At 44.7% G+C, this 19296-nt stretch overlaps 1 protein-coding gene across 1 annotated transcript in view; it reads right to left on the bottom strand.

Moving 5' to 3' along the window:
* CSMD2 (CUB and Sushi multiple domains 2) overlaps nt 1-19296 on the bottom strand; it is a 309987-nt gene that overhangs the window by 63979 nt on the left and 226712 nt on the right. The window contains exons 30-37 of the mRNA XM_076357104.1: nt 12494-12688; nt 11391-11507; nt 9131-9244; nt 8892-8987; nt 6515-6718; nt 5825-5949; nt 1492-1588; nt 387-491 (exon numbers count right to left, since the gene is read on the bottom strand). Of these exons, the coding sequence (XP_076213219.1) occupies nt 387-491; nt 1492-1588; nt 5825-5949; nt 6515-6718; nt 8892-8987; nt 9131-9244; nt 11391-11507; nt 12494-12688 (1053 nt within the window). The remainder of the gene's footprint in view (nt 1-386; nt 492-1491; nt 1589-5824; nt 5950-6514; nt 6719-8891; nt 8988-9130; nt 9245-11390; nt 11508-12493; nt 12689-19296) is intronic.

Raw genomic sequence — 19296 nt, 5'->3', positions numbered from 1 at the left:
CCCAACCTCTGGCAAGCATCATTTTAGGCACTTCCCAAGCGAAGATTACAGCACTGTGCTGAACAGGCCAACTCTCCATGAGTTTAATACTTTGGCCTCCACAACTCCTCCTGTGCTGCAACACAGAAACCAAGCAGGTGCTACAAAGTGCATCAGCAGCAAGATGAGGGTCGCCCCATGACCCCATATCTCCTCTGCTGCATCTATTCTGCATTTAATGCTCACTCCCTCTCTGCAACTTGAGAGCAGGAAACCACATAAGCGTGGGCCTTAAAGCTCACCGCACCTTCCCCACTAAGCAGCTTCCACTTCTACAAGGCAATGGCTCCATAACCATTTCCCCATCGTTCAGAGGAACTGTGAGATCAAGGCTGAATTGCTCTTACTTTTGTATTCCAGGTGAAAGCCAGCAGCAGAGACACTGATATCCGAATAGAAATGCAGATAGAGCTGGTTTGAAGTGCTGTTCAGCAGCGCAGGCACTGTCGTTCCTGGGAAAACAAGAGGTGCACAAAGATACTGAAGAGGATTCTTTTTTCCTCCTCCGTGTCCTCAGAGACTAGCTGCAGAAAAGGCTGAGAACAGAAAGTCCTTTAACTTAACAAGCTCTGTTGGTTTTGATCAGGTTCTAATGAGGCCAATTGAGAAATACCCAAGGCCTCTCCGCAATGGCCTTTTCAAAGTCTACTGATGAATTTCATCATGTGAAGTTTTACCACTTACAGACCAGACAGATTAAAAGCATCGAGAAGGGAACCGGTGATGAGAAACAGCATGGGTGGAGCGCAGGTCGCCCGCAAGGTGCGGATTCCTTCTCCTGCCTCATTCCCTGGAAGCTGTTGCAGCACCAGGTCAAGGCAGTTCTATCCCAAATGCAGTGCTGGGAGCAGAGTCTGCCGGTCTTTACGCATGACCCTTCTCCTTGCCAACCTCAAAGCACTCTGAACACATCTGTTCATTAAATAAGCAAGAATCGGGGCCATCGGTTTGCAAGCGGCTCTGCTGTTTGAAAGCTTTACAATGCTCTTGGGCTGCTTGCTACTCCCTGCTCTGCTAAAAGCCACGGTCCCCGCTGCCGAGCAAAAGAAAGGTTGTTTTGTAGCTCTTCATCCATTTTGGTGCAAATCGGCCAGGTTAGGTTAACTTGCCAAGCGCAATGGTCTGAGCTAACCCCAGGCAACCCAGCAGTGCTGCGGGAACTCCCGCTTCCAGGCTGTGGAAGTGCTCATGGGTTTTCGCAAAAAACCCAAACCTACCCCACTGGTTTTGTGTTTAAGGCTCTCTATCAACATTTTCTGCAGGAAGATGGTAGTCAAATTCCCAGTTCAACAAAGCATACGATTCCCTTTAAGCACAAGCTTAAATCCATTCTGAGTTTCTGAAGCACTTAAGCGTATGCTTAATTTTATGTACGTGCTGAAGTCCAGCTGACGTGAACAGGAGTTAAGCATGCACTGATGGGCTTCACTGAACATGATGCTGAACACGTACCAGAGAAACTTCCCAGCATGGTAGCTGTGTTATCTCCTCCATCGAACACTTCCAGGGAATCCCAGTTCTGCTCAGTAACAAAACTGATCACCTGGATCTGAAGAGAAAAAAGAAGAAACAAACAGTACAGCTCCTGCAATCATGCTGCTAAACCAAAATAGTATCAATGAAAGGGCCACTAATAAAGTTAGCAACACACCCTGGGGCTTGAAGTCAGCACTGCTATTTATCTGCGCTAACGCGCTGGCAAAACTCGGGGACCTATTGCCTTTGACCACCACCATTAGGGTTATACAGCTATTTTCCAGCAAACTCCACACTCCAAACTTCCGTATGGCGGTGCTGTCTTCTGCTGCTACAAAGGGAGAGCTCCTGTCATTTCACAGCTAATTTACGGCAGCTCAGAATCTGAGCCTTTTTTTCTGTTTTGAGAAATCCCTGAAGACTTTTGCAACACTTCCAAATGAGAGCAACCACTAGCAACCCAAGAGCTAAAATAAAAACAAAGAAAACCCCATGAAACCACAAGATTTTTTAATCCAATGCAGTTTCTGCAGCTGCCTTGTTTCTCCGCTTTTAGTCAATTCACTCAAGTCACATTTTCAGATTTCCCACCTTTCTCTGCCATACCCCATAAGGTTTGGAGGCTTAAGGAAGTCACTTGACTCCATCAATGCAACCCTCAAATGAGTTACATCATGAGATCTGATAAATCTGCATTTACACTGAAAAGCAGCTCTTATACTTGAGCAAAGATCTACATGTAACTGCATAGATTTGTTTTCCTTGATTACCGTTAAAACGGATGCTGCCTTTATTCCTAAATACTGGGAGTTCAAAGCATTCAGTGTCCCATTAAGAAAAATAAGCTGTGCTGTAGGATCAAGGTTGGTCAACAGCCCGAGAGGGTCAGACAGCAAACCTGAGAGAAAGCCAACAGTATTTGGAAAAAAACAGCTTTAATCTGTAAGCTCTAGACGACATTTTCAAACACTGGGTACCTTCAAATTAAACTTCTAAGCAAAGAACCTTAAAGACAAATCAGGAGCATAAATGGCTTGTACAACTTGGCCCCAAACAAAAGGCTTCATTTCTTGGCACGCAGCAGAAGCCGCAGATGTTCGGCGCCGCTGCCGGTGGGTTTGGGGAGAATGCCGGTAATTCGGGCAGGTGGATTTCCCTTTACTTCCAGCCTTCACACATCTGCTTACTGCAGAGCCTCAATTCTTCAAGGTCTCTTTGGACGAAGATTTCCTACTAAGCCTAACGCTTGTGATCTGCAGTCGCCCTGCTGAATTCAACAGAATTACTCCCTTAAGCACAGAGCCCAGCAGGACACGTTCACTGGACTGAACGCTGTGAAGAGGTTTCAGCGCCCTGCAAATCCTGACTGCACGCACCCATATGCACACGCACGTGCATGCACACACATGCACCTACACACACCCACCCTGCCCTCTGGTAATTCTGTGAAACCCCCCTCCCTTTTTTCCTGCAGTGTTCTTATTCTGTATTTACTCATCCACTCCAAATATGCCTTTGCCCTGCTAAACATAAAATAAAATAAAACACACACACACTTAAAAAAAAAAAATCAAACCCCGTTATTTCTGCCATTTTAACCTTTTTCCTCCTTGGTTTATTCTGAATAATAAAGCAGGCTATAAAGTTCCTACAAAGTTGTTTAGTTTGTTTTTGGTTTTTTTTTAAAGAAAAATAAGTGGAGTTCATCTAGCAGAAATTGCAGTGACCCCTGCAGAGCCATTACTGATCACACTGACCAAGTCAATACCTTTCAGCCTGCATAATTACACCCCTATTGTGATTTACATTATTGAAAGAGAACGTGGATTGAGAATGTGCATTTTGTTTGCTCTTACATTTTCTAAATTATTTATTCTCCTCGCCCCCCAACTTAACGGAATAAACATTTTTAAGGTCCTAATTCTAGTCTGACATGTGGATTCACAAGGGATCTGCATCTATTTGCTGCCATGTATATAAATTAATTCACTCAGGAAGGTTTGCCACAGGAATGAATAATTCATGGCAGAAGTGCTAGCTCGTACACTGATTACATAAAAATCCTGCCAATGACTTGCCGCTACCAAGAAAGCTTTAATTTCACCTCCTCCTCTGATTTACAGTTGTTTAACCTTTAATTGTTGTACAAAATGAGGGTAAACTGATGCTTAAATTAGTATCTAATAACTGAGAACATCTCGCACACAAAAGCGGGTGACTGGGGAAGTGGAGCCGATGCGAGTGGGGCAGGTTACGCAGCCGCTGTGCGGGAGCCTGGCGGGTCCAGCTCTGTGGCCATCACCCTGCCTCTGGGCTGCTCCCCAACCGACAGCTCCTGCACAGGGCTTTCTGTGGCTGTTCTACTTCCTGGGGGCCAATACCTTTCGCAATGCATTTTTCCCCCATAGAAGACGTCCAGTGGAAGTCCCAGTGTCGCAAGCTGATGCGATCCGGTTTGATGTCGAGGGAAGGTGCCATCCCGCAACTGGCCTGTGTCTAAGGCAGAGCTGAGGGGCGGCGGGTCCCTCGGCACACCAACGGCGTGGTGTCCCCCACACAGCTGGAAGCGGAGACCCCAGCACCGGTGCGGGTCCACACGGACTCTTGCCAAGCACCAGAGGAAGGGGTTACACGGAAGGATCACGGTCCTGCCCTTCACCAAAACCTTCCCACTCTAGACCTAAAAACTGAACTTAAGGCTCTGGCAGCGTTAAAGCTCAGCCACAGGATACACTCTTTTGTTTGCACGCGGTCTGTGCTAGACTCCAAAATATCTATTTCCCTTGCAAGGGATCACATCCAGCAGGAAAGGGGTTAAAAAAAAAAAAGAAATAAAGAAACCTTTAAAACACTTTGGCATTACATTTTCCAGTTTTACATGTGAGAGCCGCATTTGCACAACCAAAGAGGTGAGAAACAAGTACTTGGGAATAAAGACATGCTTCTTCCACAGGCTGAGAAGTGGCAGCGAGGGTTTGCATTCAGAACGTGGCAATGCAGAATACAGCCATCTATTTACATCGCTTTAAAAATTAAGTGAATTATCACCTCCTGATCCCAGGAGTCCCGAGCAACTTGCAAACTGCCTCAACTGTTCAGACATTTGGCTGAGCTAAACGGATCCTCCTGCCATTTGGGGGCTTTGAGAACGGCTAAAATTTCAGATGAACAGGAAGGTATCGACAGTGAGCTCTGAGGCTTTTGAAAACACTATTTTAAATGGCTTCAAAAACAAAGAGGGGAGCGGAATTTGCTGGACTGGACACAGTGAAAGCCTGGCAGAGGGCACAAAATATTATTCCAGGCTTGTGCTGTTTTGCTGTGAAGCCCCCGGTGCTGCTCCCACCAGCTCTGCCACCCCAGACCCAGGTTCAGGTTTCGGTTTGAGTCATGATGGTGGCACCAGGTAAGGCCCCCCTCTGGGAGAGCAGGACTGCAATCCAGCAAGGCAGAGCTGATGTCTCAATAAAACTGTTGAGAGAAACACAACTGCTGTGTGCCAACAGCTGTGAGCGCTGCAGAGAGAGGAACCCACCTACAAGTCTATTAGCCAAATACACGATAGAGAAATAAAAGCACTTAATGAACAAAACCCTCGCAGACAAAGTGGTGTAAAGAAGAAGAAAGAAACCGTGTGATAATGAGGCCTGTGGAATGAATGAACCTGTTAAAGAATCCATATCCTGTGCGTCAACTGGTGTCAGGGCAACGCACGGCGAGATGCCTTCTGTGAGGACAAGGCATGTACGTGCTGAATGGGAACTTTATCTAAGGTTCGGTCTGTGATGTTGGGCTTAATTCTCAACATCCTCTAGTCTGCATGACTATTTCTGCAGAGGAATGATAGGGACCACAGAGAGAGCTCATTTACCTGGAGACAATGAACAGCAAAGCTGTAATTGTATAATCACACTGCTGCAACTCTGCTGGCATAACAAATCCATGCAGGCACTCCAAGCAAGCAACTCTTCCTTGGTGTAGCTTTCATTGCTTTCAACATTGCATAATTAAGCAGTATAAAAATATATGCCCAAAATACCACAATTATTTTGTTACACCAGAACAGCCACATGGCTCCAGTTGATTTCCCACGGAGAGTGCTTCCAGGAGGCAAAAATCCATTGAAATATTACCCGCTTTTGGCAGTCATAGTGTAAATGAATGTCTGATTCCAGAGAACTACACGTTCAATCGATCTCTTTCCTATTGAGGAGCAGCAACTTCGTAACACGTGGCCTCTTTAAGTGCACCAGATACTGTGCGTTCTCCTCTCTAGCTCACGCTGCAGCGACAGCTGCTAACACTGTACCTGTATTCCTGCTCCTTCGGGGACTGTTATCTTCCACACGCAGTTGAGGCTATTCAGGTACGGCTCAGGGAAGCCAGGAGACAGGATGGTTCCTTTGCGTTCAGTCAAATTTCCACCACATGGCACTGAAATAAGCAAAGTAATGCTTGAACATGGAAGGACTTGGCTTTATACTAAAACATTCTCTTTAAAACATCTGTCCATGGACAAAAAAGCAAGCAGAATTGGCTCATGATTTAAGGATAAGGTTTGTTTGAATAATCCTCTTTTCAGTAAATCTCTCATATAACTTCTAACACAAGCAGTGCACAGCCCTTAGGTGTGGGGAACACTGGGTACATCAGCCCACGAGACCGGTTCTCTAGGAACTGCTCTCCTCCAAAGATGAAAGCAGATTTCAGACAGATCTAATTTATTCTAGATGCTGTGCCAGATCCCACAACTGAGTATTGGATCAAAAGGTCCCCTCCCTGACATTTGGGGTTAACTGCCCTTGTTCATAGGCAGGCCTGGCTTTTGTATGTAGGAGGTATGAAATAGTTGGGGTTTTTTTGTTTCGTTGGTGTTTTTGTTTTTTGTTGTGGGCTGTCTGTGTTTTTTTTAACCACCCCAAAGGATGTAATTTATTTTTCTAGCACAAACTGCTGAACCATTTTGTCTGGTCTTCCCCAAAACCCAAAAGATACCTACCCACACAGGTGGGTACCGAAACGTTCCACTGAGCCAGTGCCCCGGGCATGGTGAGGCACTCGATGCTCCGGGAGCCCTGGAGCGTGTAGCCAGCGCTGCACTCGAACCGCACCACCGCCCCCACCGCGAAATCGCTGCCCAGCCGCCGGCCGTAGCGAGGCTCCGGGACCGAGCTGCACTGGGTGGCACTGGTCCGCGGAACCGCTTGCATTGCAGACAGGAGGAACCAGCAGGGGAGTGTGCAATTGCAAAGCAAAAACAAAACAAAAAACGGTTAGAGCAAACGTGAAATATGAAGTACCAAGTTAAAGATATGTTAAAAACAACATAGGAATCTGATTATACCTAAAGCCCAGAGAGCGGCTGAATCCAAACATGACCATTGAGAAGAAAAACAAATAACATTTCACTCAAACTTCTGTCAATTCAAGTGTTACTTGAATAAGTAACAGCAGTAAAAGCAGCTAGGACATTACAGAACCATGCATGCTTTCTAAGATGAGACTGTTTGCCTTCAGAAAACTTATCAGCACATCAGAAAGGTCATTTATAATAGGGAAACCAAGGCATTCAGCCGCGACTTTCCAAAAAGTTGGTTTGCCATATAATGCTAGAGCCTCAGCAGAAAACCCTTCAGGTTTCTCAGCTCACTTGGCCTCATTACTATAAAGGACAGCAATTCTAAACAATCTTCTTCATGATGAGAAGGGTAAGAGAAAGAAAAGGGGAATTTAAGTTGTGATGCTGCATCACCAACTGTTGAAATTGCCTGCATTCCTGCTCAATACTGGAAACAACAGTCAGAGAAAGAAATGGAGAGTCTGACAGATAAGTGAGGGGAGAAACGAGTCACAGAAATGTCTATTGCTGAGGAAGAAATCAATTTAGATTTTTCTCTGAGTTGCTTTACAACTTATTAGTGTTTAACGCCCAAGTTGCTGGAAGGGGGGAAAACACAAAGATAATGAGCGCATTAGCTATAGTGTTTGATTTTAATTTGATTCAGAGATGAACGTCAAACCCGCTGTCAAAGGCATCAGGCAAGATGATCAGCAAGAAGCTGAAGTGTGTCAGTGGTCTGGGGAGGGGAACGGAGAGGCAGAAAGGAGCCACTTAGGATGATGCACTACTTTGGGCAAATCCAAGATAGCCAAAATACTCATGGATCTGTACCCCTGCTCACATAACCCCAGCTCAGCCATTTGTGACCGACGAGCACGTGCTTGGCCTCTTTCCAAACCATGGAAAGAATCGTGCCTGGGTGCTTGACCCTGCAGCTCCGCTCTCCAGTTCAGGCTGCTTTCAACACGCTGCTTCAGGCTTCCGCCTCCTTCACCTCGGGGGAGCTTGCCATACACGTGCATCACTGGATGGGGGAGGCTGATGCGGGAGGCTTTGGGAGAGAGAACTCCTTGTTTGTGTAAAAATGAGAGGAAATGCCATTAAAGCCTGGCCAGGCAGATCAAAACCAGGGCTGGCTCTTTCTTTTACTCCTGCTTTCCACGCAGTAATCACTGAAGAGTGTGCAGCTCATAATTAGCATGCAGGAGGGAAGAGGTAATCCTTACTGATTTCATCAAAACCTTTGCTTTGCTGAAATCTTTAAAGATTACTATCAGAACTACAGTCGTTTTACAATAATTAGGCAGAAATTCAAGAGAACAAATCGCTGGATACTATAAAACCCAAATCATGCTTCACTTCGCCCCTGGAGAAGGCACAGGTTGCCCCTGCTGCCTGTCCCCACTTTACAGTAACGTGCATGTAAAAGCTTGGCTGAACCACAGATAGCTGTACAAAGCATGTGGGTGAGAAAGCCCTTCTGTTTTCCCACTATTCTGTGCATCACTTTCTATTTACTACTTTAAAATCTCTAAGTGGGACTTGCCCAATGCAATGCAAGCTGTTACTGAAAGGATCAAGGGGCAAAAGTCTGACAGCAGGAGACCTAAGCCTATGACTCTCAGAGAGGAAGGATTTTACAGAGCTGCTAGACAAGCGTTCAGCTGCTTACACTGAGAAATATGCTAAAACGCCAGTAGGAAAAATTGCTTGGGTATAAATCTCAAGAACTCACTGTGTACTCAGGGCATGATTCAATGAGATACTTCTGATACTAATCCTGGGACGTGCGAGGGTTGAAGCTGAGTGAAAATGGAAGGTCTGAATACAAAGCACCTACAGAAGCCAGACAGCCCTGCAAGTTCACTGCTACCAAAATAATCTTAATCTCCTGTGACATTTCCTGTTCAGACAGAAGGCGTGCAAGGACCCACAGACACCAAAAGCAGTTCAGGACACTTCAAGACATCACTGTATTTTTGAGCATTATCTCGGGACCAACCTGATGACATCTCCAGAACACAACGGTACTCACCTTGGTAGACAAAATGAAAACCTTTGGCCGTAGATTGACCCTTGGAACTAAATTTTATGAGAATCTGGTTGGTGGTAGCTAATGGTAAAGATTCACCTAGATGAGGAGAAAGAGATAAAACAGGAGACACAGAGATTACAGCATTAGCTACACAAATGGGATGCACAGAACAAAGTGTTAAATGGCAGGCTGTATTTTTGACTCGCTTTTCCCAGCAGCAACAGGGACACGTTCCCTACCTGTATGAGAGCCCGAGAGGGAGCTGAGGAGCCGGGAGTGCTGGTTGGGGCCATCGTGGACTTCGATGATGTCATTGAGCGCGGTCTGGAAGAAGGCGAACTGCCCAAAGACCACTGCCAAGAGAGGGAGCACCGGTCGGGGCGGGCAGCGGGATGAGCTGCACTGCTGTCCCCACACAGCCGAGGCCTGGAGCTGAGGCATTTCACCTTCTTTTATTTCAGGAGTTGGGCAAAGATAAAAAGGGCCTGACTGACAGCCCTGGAAGATGGGAGCCCTTTATTTATCCACAAAGTAGGCATAACAGAAGCAGCAACCAGCCTCCCCCGTGTTCACTTGCCAATATGCTTTAACACTGATTCATAGGCCAAAAGGGATTCTTTTATGAGTCATCCCATTTGCCTGCCTACATAACACAAGGTATATAATTTCACCAACTGATAATTATTATTTATTATTTGTATTGAACCTCTGTCATGAAGCGCTGGGTTAGGCATTGTACAAAAGCTGAACAAAATAACAATCCCCATCCTGAAGAACTCGATTTCTAGACTGAACCTCTCTGGTCAGGGAGGATGACAGCTAGGGACAGAGGACACTCACAATTTTATTAACCGTCAGTCCTAAGCCTGTCTACAGAGACTGCTAACGAGGGAGCCGTGCAGTGCTCTGGGTCTTACTGCATACATTGTAAATGCACCAAGGAGGAGACAGAGCTTATAAAAGGGAGGAAATAATGAGAGGATCAGAGCATTTTTTTAGCTAGAACAAAGAGACTTTAGTTATTTATCTTTATTTTTCAGAATATAATAGCAGGTTTTTTTCCTCCCAAATCTGTACTTAGAAGATTTTTTCCTCCCCTTTGTCTCCTCTCCTAGCTTTGCATTTTCAAGTTGTAAGTGCCCAGTTGCAGATTCACAAGCTGAGAGGTCTCTTGCTGTGAAATTCATCATCCACCAAGCTACGACATTTGTTTCCTGCACATTCAGGTTTCCAGCACAGCTTTGATGCTGGGAACACTGAAAAATTGACAATAGCACACCCTGATGCCTGCTGTACACAGAATCTGAGAAGTGAAAGAGATGGGAAATGTGTAACATTCACCACTAATGGTTTTCCTGCTTTTTTTTAATGAAGCTATGGAAAGCTAGCAGGTGGAGAAGAGAAACTCATTTAGCTGTCATCCTACCGTAGGCAAAAGTCAGACTTGCAGATCAAGACTGTCTAGCCCTCTACTTATTGTGTTTCTATGTATCAAGATCAGTTATAGCAAAACAGGTTAAGAGGTGTAAGAGAACAGTGCAGTATTTCATCAGTTAGATCCAGGAACTCCGCTGTAACTACCTGCACACAGGCCGAAGGGCAATTTGAGTGAAAGGAGCTTATAACCCACGTCTGTACATAGCACCCTCATGTCACACCTTGCTATCTTAGCAAAGGAAACCACAAACAACCGAAAAGACCGTGGGGACTATCTAGATCAATATAACACACCGAGAAGCAGTATCAAATAACAGAATTTAGAGACCTTCACCTGCCAGAGCTGTCAGTGCAAGTGCTCTTTAAGAACTTTAAATTCCTTCAAACAAGAAAATACGTTAACCAGTACTAATATCCAGCTAGCTGCCTCAAAGGTTTCTAGAACATCAATCATTCTTGTATTCAAGCTCTGACCAAAATTAAGCAGCACTGGACTCTATAAAAAGAACGCCGGTCCATTTAAATGGATCTGGCTTTTGTTTGGATCTAGTTTTAAAATTTAATTTACATGTTATTTAAAAATAAAAATTAGTCATAAGTACCATAGCTGCACATCCACAAAACTATACATTTATGTGCTTCTCTGCGCAGACAGATTATTTAGCACCACAGTTAGCATATGTTTATGGTAAATACATTTTGTACTCTCGGAGGTCCTCTGAGTCTGCTGCTAACATTAATCACCATGAATATTTTTTTTTTGCTGACTTTTCAACTCTGCATGACTGGATACAGTGCAGGAACTGGAAGGGGAATCGCAAGATGGTGTTTTTTGTTAGGCTTGGGTTTTTTTGTCCCCTCCTTTTTGACAGATTTTGAATTTCAGAAAATTCCCATCATCCTTACCGACTACAGCGACGTACACATAGCATTTATTTTCCAATCTCCCTTATCTCCATTTATATATGCACTTATTCTACTGCTTTGTTCAAACAAAAAAACCCAAACAAGAGAGTTGCATTACAGTAGGACAGATTTTCAAAAACCATCCAGAAACGATACCATAGTCCTTTGGCACAACGATGAAGTACAGGCAGACTTGTCCGCTGGTGTAGTTCTGGGGATAATTTGGAGAGAGGACGATGCCGTCGGAGCCTGTGTACTGACCACCACAGGGTGCTGTAAGAGAAAGTCAAGAAGAGATCACCGAGCGTACCCTTACCAAAGCCCGCCTCGAAACACCAGCCTTTTTCCTGCTGCTTTGAGATCCACCCCCGCCCGCGCGCTGTAACGCCGTGCAACGTCAGCTGCCCCCAGCCACGACCGATTCCACGCTTCAGGCACTGCAGCTCTCGCTTTACTTAAGAAAAGCAAGGCTTACCCTAACCTGAGTTCATGCCTGCTTCACATTTAATTATCAAGACCACGGCAAGGCTAAGGGATGCCGTGTATGGTGTCGTAGCCTAATGTGTGATTCGCACTGCTCTCCAGCCGACCTTAAAGCTCAGGACCTGACAGAACAAGCTCCTACTACTCTTTTCACCTTTTCTCAGTGGCAGGGGCCTGGCTCCAGCGGGAACGGCGTCCTCCCCGCCAGCGCCTTTCTGCGTCGGATATTTCATTCTTCCAGTCACCACAGACTGACAGCTATCTCTTGACTCACTTTTCAGATTAAGAAGGTCTGACTGCAAACCCATCATTTGAACCATTTTCTCATTAAGCCAGAAAACAACAAAAAACCCCACAGAACCTGTAAGAAAAAATTGCCTTCTGTTTTCTCAATAAACTCTGACCCCGCTCAGGAAAGCACATGCTTCAGGGCTTTGTTTAGCAGGGATCAGGTTAAGCAAACATTTAAGTGGCTTCCTGAATCCTGCCCTGCACTAGGATGCAGGTTTTGTCATGCAGATAATCTGTTCTGTCCAGTTTTCTCTCTCTCTCCCTCAAACGGAGTTTCAAGAAACTTCACATATAAGTTAGCTCTTCCAACCTCAGGGTGTTAAAAAAAAAAAAGAAAAATTATGAAACACTGAGAACACACACCTCCGTCCCCTTCCAAGCAGCTCTATGCAAACATGACATCAAGCTTTGCATTAGGATAAACTGCTGAAGTATTTGGTGACAGGCAGATCATTCTCTACTCACCTTTTCCCCTTGAGCCTTACCTGTACAGGTAGGTCGAGGTTTGTTCCACGTGGGTTTTCCATCCCCGCCCATTATGCACGTCAGCGTGGAGACCCCTTCAATGTCATATCCTCCGTCACAGTAGTAGGTAATTGTAGATCCCAGCTTCAGATCCGTACCCACTCGTGTGCCATTCTTAATTGATCCAGGATCGAAGCATGACTCCCGGGGATTTTCTGCAAGAGAAAATTGCCAAGATCTTTACTGGTCTGATACAGCTACTCTAAAATTTTGGTCAACGGCATGTTTTTTGGCTTTTCTCATCTGGGAATCTCACTTAAGCATAAAGACCAGTACCATTTGCAGTTTAGATTGCGAGCATTCTCTCATGCTGCTGAATCTGGGGAATTATACAGGTCAGATTCTGGTCCAGAGCATTCTCTGATGCTCAGCTCCAGCACAGTATACTGGAAGAAAGAAGGCTTCAGTTCACACACATATTTACTGCTACCCAAAATCCAATCAAGGAGGCAAAGCTTTGATTTAACTATCCACACTCGCTCTCCTTTCTTGCACAGGGGACGGGCTGTAAGGAACTTTGCAAACCAGGGCATATAAACACAGATTGAACACGCAACATATTTCAGATGTGCTACATCTGTTCACATTATCTCTTTGGCACCTATCATTCCCACATCGAAGAGCTGTCTGCTCTCACCATGGAAATACATAGTGCCATGTGCTAGCTGGTTGACTCTCCAGATGTGCAGCACGGCTGCAATTATGGCAAAATGATTACAAGCAGTTAGACAAAATGAAGACATTTTTCTCTGTTCACTATGCCCTGCAGAGTTAAAAACCCCATTTACATAAGAAAACTCCAGTAAAGACTACAGAGCTGTCAGGACTTGGATATTTCTTTCCTCCTTCTTCTGAGGGCTTTTTTCTTTTTTTTTTTTCTGCATGAAATATAATTAGAGGCTTTGATTAATCCTGCTCTTTTGTCATTTGGAAATAGCTCATTAAAGATGAGGGCTTTTCTGAGAGCAGTGGGTCTGTGAACAATTATAATGTGTCTAAGCATTAAATCATGGGCTTTTAGTATTTGGGGAAGTGGTGGAGGGAGAAGCAGAAAACAGTAAAACCCCCAGATCTTGCTTTTGTTTCTTTGTTTGCAGTGAAAAATAGGATTAGCTCTATGGTTTCCTTTACACAACAGCTGTACCACTAGCTAGCGATCCAGGTAAACAGGGCACAAGAGGATGTGAAATGTTTCCACCAGGAACAGCTGCCCTGACCCGCAGAAGTACGGCCAACAGTTTTTCCTAGGACACCAGTTCCCCACTTTGGGAGCCACAGAGTGGTCAACCTCAATGCTCCTCACAGACCATCACACACTTGTATCATCAAACTTTAAATCATTAAGTCCTGGGTTCTCCTCTACATTAGTGGTGTCTTGCTGCATGAACTTTGGACAAGCCACTTTTCCTTTGAGCAACCCTGTTCCCCAACGAAATAACAAGATGTTCCAGTTTATCTCATCCTGGGAAGAGACACACATGTGCCTAGAAGCATGATTACCGCAGCATTCAAGAGAGAGCTCTGATACTCAGAACATGATGGAGAAGATTGGGGTTCTAAGACAAAAGAATTCAACAAATATTTTTATCCCATTATTTCCTGTCTGTGATCTGTCAGTAGGTCCTGCTGAGACACCAGCTAGACACAAAAAAGAAATCTTGATTATTATGAGTAAGATATCAGGACCAAAAAGCTTGTTTCAGTCACAGCACTGGAAAGCAAAGCCCTTGGCTCTCTGGTCAGCTCAGGTGAACACATTCCCTCCTCATTCATCCTTATGCTTGTGAGACATCAGCCGTAGCTGGAGCAGTGACCCTTTACCATTACTACAAGTCAACGGAATATTCCTGTACAGACTGGTCATCACAGCCCACAGAGGTGATGAATTGCTTCTGGGCATCAGTCAACCAGGGCACCGAAGACGAGCAGTGCAGTTGCATGGCCCAGAGTCCACTGTAGCACACAAGCCATTTGAAAGTGTAAATTCTTCACCTACTTTTCCAAAATATTTTTTCACTCCACAAGCCTTTATTTCTCTGAATTGCTAATATTCACTTTTAGACCCTTTCATACAAAAGCTGCACCCAACGGCTTCCTTCTGACCACTTTATGCCTCTCTTGTTATTTTGAACACTCTCACTGCCTTTCATCTAACAACTTGATGTGGCTTCAACCTGTCAATCACCCTCCCACCTGGCTGTCAGATGTCTTAGCCATGTGCTTGATCTCAGCCTCTGCTCTTGCTTTGAAAAATCATGACATTCAGTGCTCAAGTCACTCTGTCAACTGCTGAAAAAAAAGGCGGTGGCTGATTGCTGAGCAACAGCCCCACTGCTTTTGTTGCGTTTTCCTCATTCTTGACTGTTTCTCTGTTCCCTTGAGGGTCTGTGCCTTCAGGGACACCACTCACCTTAGAGGACGATGCATCCTGACACACTAGTCCTACGCATATCTCCAGCTGAACACTCCTCTGCAGATGAACTGCCCCAATGATCCTCAGCAGTAGGCTACAAAGGGAGGCAGGAGCTCAACTTTAAGGAAGTATTTGGTTGCGTGGTGACAGCAAAAGACTCGTAGAGGGATGCGGGAAAGCCACAGCTTTCCCAGCCTTTGATTTATTAGGCTATGAAGTGAGTACAGCACAGCTTGCTCATTTAGAATTAATGTTTTATTTTCACTCAGACACTTCAGAAATCGAGGACTTTACCCTGATGTCCCAATTAACATGGATTCAGGCTGCCAAACGTTTAGAAAAGAGTCAAGACGAGAGGAAATGGCCTCAAGTTGCGGCAGGGGAGGTTTAGATTGGATGTAAGGAAAAATTTCTTTACTGAAAGAGTGGTGAAACATTGGAACAGGCTGCCCAGGGAAGTGGTGGAGTCCCCATCCCTGGAGGTATTTAAAAGACGTGTAGATGAGGCGCTTAGGGACATGGTTTAGTGGGCCTGGTGGTGTTGGGTTGACGGTTGGACTCGATGATCTTAGAGGTCTCTTCCAACCTCAATGATTCTATGATTCTATGATTCTAAGACAAAAATGCCATGAGAACTGGCTCATTAGTCCACAGAAAGCAGAATTTTCTGTGTTTCCTCTCTCCTTTCCCAAGAAAAACTCAAAGCCTGCATAAGCTCCTAGACCAGGAGGTCAGGCTTTCGTCTGTATGTTCGAGAACAGCTTCACCAGAGAGCAGTTGTCCACCCAGCACATCATGAACTCCACATCTGTGAACGTGTGCAAGCCTTTAAAAAGAGCGAAGCCTTAAAGCAACCCCAGGAGAAATTGTCTAGAAGACAGTTTTTCTTTCACAACAGTCATCATATACTGAAGATTTTGAAGACCAGGTGCAGCCTTGGCCTCCCGAGCTGCTTGCCTGCTGCCACACCAGCTCACCAGAGCCCAGCATCCCCCGACTCATCCCAGCTAAACAGACTACCTTTTCCAAAGGACAGATCTGTTTTTCAAATGCAAGTTGTTTTAGGGTCAAGCGCCACCTCCCATGTCCGACCATTTTAACAGCAAACAGTACTGGATGTTTTTAAACAGCTTGCTTTGCAACGGATTTTACGGAATAGTGTTTCTGTGGGGAATTTCCACCTTAAGTAACCCGTAAGTAATGCTGAATATATGTTTATAAGCTCAGGATAGGCAAAATAGTTCTGGTGAAATAATAACGGATTTGAAGTAAGGCTTGGGGTTTGGTGGGTTTTTTTTTCCCCTTTCCTTTGGAAGGGTGAAAAGTAATCAGTTCTGCTTCATTTGCTTTCAATTTCACGCCTCTTCACTTCTGGCCCACAACAGAAACAGGAAGTACTAAAAAGCATGAGAAAACCTCCTGCTTCGGAGTATCCAACCTGGAAACTCCTTCCACCCTCTGCCCCCAGCACGAGGAGCCAAACCTAAACACGCACCTTGGGTCCCATTCAGCGCCAACCCATCAGGATACGTTGCTCGGATGGAGGCAGTGACTGATGGAGTTTGACCTGCTTCTGTATCCATGACAACAGAATATAGGGAGGGGGATTAATTTGGGAAAGGCTCTCCAAACGACTACCCTGCCCTTTACATTACTAACAAAGCGTGGTCTCAATTTAAAAATATCAGTCTATCAATACATAAAATGTATCTTAATAAAACCTGTGGTTTGTGAGATGCTGCAATGTAAACTGATTATTGGAATTCAGTTGGTTTCCCAATCAGAAAAGATAATCTTCACATTAGAGATTCATCCCTGGCCAAATTTAAGAGAGTTTCTGGTAGCATTTTCTGGCAAATGCAGCTTAATGGAAGACCCTCATACCAGGGGGTCTTTTAAATTGACTGGAAACAGTTTTTGAAACTTATCCAGTGTTGCTCTGTAACCAGAAATCTCCCAAGTGTAACTAAGACACACAAATATTATCCTGGTTCAAAAGATAATACATGTAGAGATACTACGTGTATTTTACCTCAGAGATACTGAGGTAAAAACCTTAGTTTTCTGTAGCTGAGACACTTAAAAAAATTTTAAACAACAACTGGAACAAGAGATAAATTCTAGGTATATTGCAAGCCACCTCTTTCCTGCGTTTAAGCTTTTGTTTTGTAACTGACTTTCCTATTTTTGTAATCAAGAACTTATCCTTTTGCTTTGTTAGACTAATTCTTGTTGGGCTCAAGCAAACTTGCTACGAACACAGCTCACTGCTTTCACAGAAATGACAACGTTAACTAAGCTGGTGTTGCAAACAAGCACTTTGTTAAGGATTATGGTAACTTCAACAGACCTTAAACGGGATGCCTGAGCGGAGCATGTCTTCCTTTTCAGGAACCAGCCTGAATCCAAAAATCTACTCCCTACTGCTAAGTCATCCCAAGAATAAATTCCTCCCCAGCTGAAATCCCAAACTATTGCATTTAAGTTTCACCTGACCCTGTGAATCAAGCCAAGGCTTTATGCAGGCAGTAAACCAAACCTCTGATAAATTTAAGTGTGGGGGGAAAGCACACTTAAGGTTTCTTCGCTGGCAACCTTAGTTTGATTTTTCATTCTGCTGCACAGCTGACAGTGCATCATGGGTGCAAAGCAAAATATAGGAGTTAATCTATCAGAAATCCTGCTGGTGTACTATATGAGTGTAGCTAAACTGGGAAATTGCCTGGCTGAAGATCTGCCCTCAAACACCTTTCTATGGCATTGCTGCATTCCCACTTCATTCTCACTGTCATGCTCTATGCAAAAACTGGCGTAATAAAAGCCAAATTCATTCTTCTCTCTCTGTTTTCTCCATTCCTCCTGGCCCCAGAGGACAACTTTCTCTTGAAGAGCCGTTGCCCCTGAAACAATTTCAAATGAAGTGCTGAGGCTGTTTGAAATTCACCCGACACAGCATGGCTGCAGGCTAGCGATACAGTCCCAGTCCCAGAGAAGATTCAGGATTTCAAGGAGCGACTGACAGATGGCTGCTTTGTTTTTTTTTCCCCAAACATTACCGAAAGAAGACTACAAAGCCCCTGGTAATTAACAGTATTTCGCACACAGCTGACATAGGTGATATATGGTATTTAGGGAGCTTGGGGCAGAAGCCTGTGTGGGCTGCAGCACTGACCAAACACAATGAGGCGGCTGAGAGAAGACGGTGTCTTTGAACTGTACTTGGGATTCCACGCTGGCAAGGAGCCGAGCTCGGTATTTGATTTTCTTTCACACATGCTCCCTCCTGCATTTTCTTTTCTTCTTCCTCCGATTCCCCAAAGTTCTATTTTCTGCCGCTTCTCAGACTTGAATCCCAGGTTCCTTTTAAAGTGCGGGGAAATTAATGAGCAAACTTAAAGCCTCATTCTTTTCTCCCAGCAGTTTGGCTTTGTGGGAAGTATGTAGGCGCGATTAACACTGTAGGAGTGTTCAGGAGAACAACGCATCACACAACCACCCTAATTTAATGAGATTTCATTTGTTAACTACTTTCTGGCTGCCCAAAAAGAAAGAGGAAGAGAAAAAAACCCCAAGACTTAATTTTCAGTAAAATTAATTCTAATGAGAGCAGAAAACTTTTAATCTCTTGAATCTTAAGCAGTGCTGATTGTCTTATTATTTCGTAACTTTACTGAGGGAAATTAATCTGTTCAGCATAACTAATAGGAATTGCCATTTCACTATGATTTCACCTCTGGTCAGGTAAATTCAAAAGCAGGAACCACAGACCGGAGACAGGGTATAGGAAGAGAGAATTGCCCAAGCACACAGAGAAAGCAGCAGCAGCACTGGAAACACAGCAGCAGCCCGTCAGCTCTCCAGCACAAGCTATTACTGCTCCCACAGCACACAGTTGGGCCAACAAGACTCAACAGCCTGTTTCACAGCGTACACCACGGATGCAAAGCCATGTTTCATAGTGGCACGCATCCAGTACATCTGAAGCCATCAATGCTTTTGTCCCACACTGCAATCTAGTCCATATAGGCCAGAGCAGGCTTGAAGAATCGTTTCTTTCTAGCCCTGTTTTTTCCCCAGTTTTTAATCCTTTTCTCCATTCTGTGTAATCCAGCTCATCAGATCCAGCTTTTCAGAGCGTATTTTTTACTACGGTTTGTAAATAACTCCATTCTTCCACCTACCCTACGCACAAACAAGGAACACACTCTGCCAAAGCCTCCCTTTTTTCCCCATCTCCCAGAACAGCAGTGCCAGGTCTGTCACTTTGCAGCTTGCTCCATCGACAGAGAGCTAAAAGCACGCAGGGAAAACTCTAACCACTGCCCCTGTCTCTCGCCATTAGAGCTGAAG

The sequence above is a fragment of the Aptenodytes patagonicus genome, chromosome 21, assembly GCF_965638725.1.
Source record: "Aptenodytes patagonicus chromosome 21, bAptPat1.pri.cur, whole genome shotgun sequence".
In the NCBI taxonomy this organism is placed as follows: Eukaryota; Metazoa; Chordata; class Aves; order Sphenisciformes; family Spheniscidae; genus Aptenodytes; species Aptenodytes patagonicus.
Note: the sequence above shows the minus strand (reverse complement) of the source record. Positions and strands in the feature narration are given on the sequence as shown.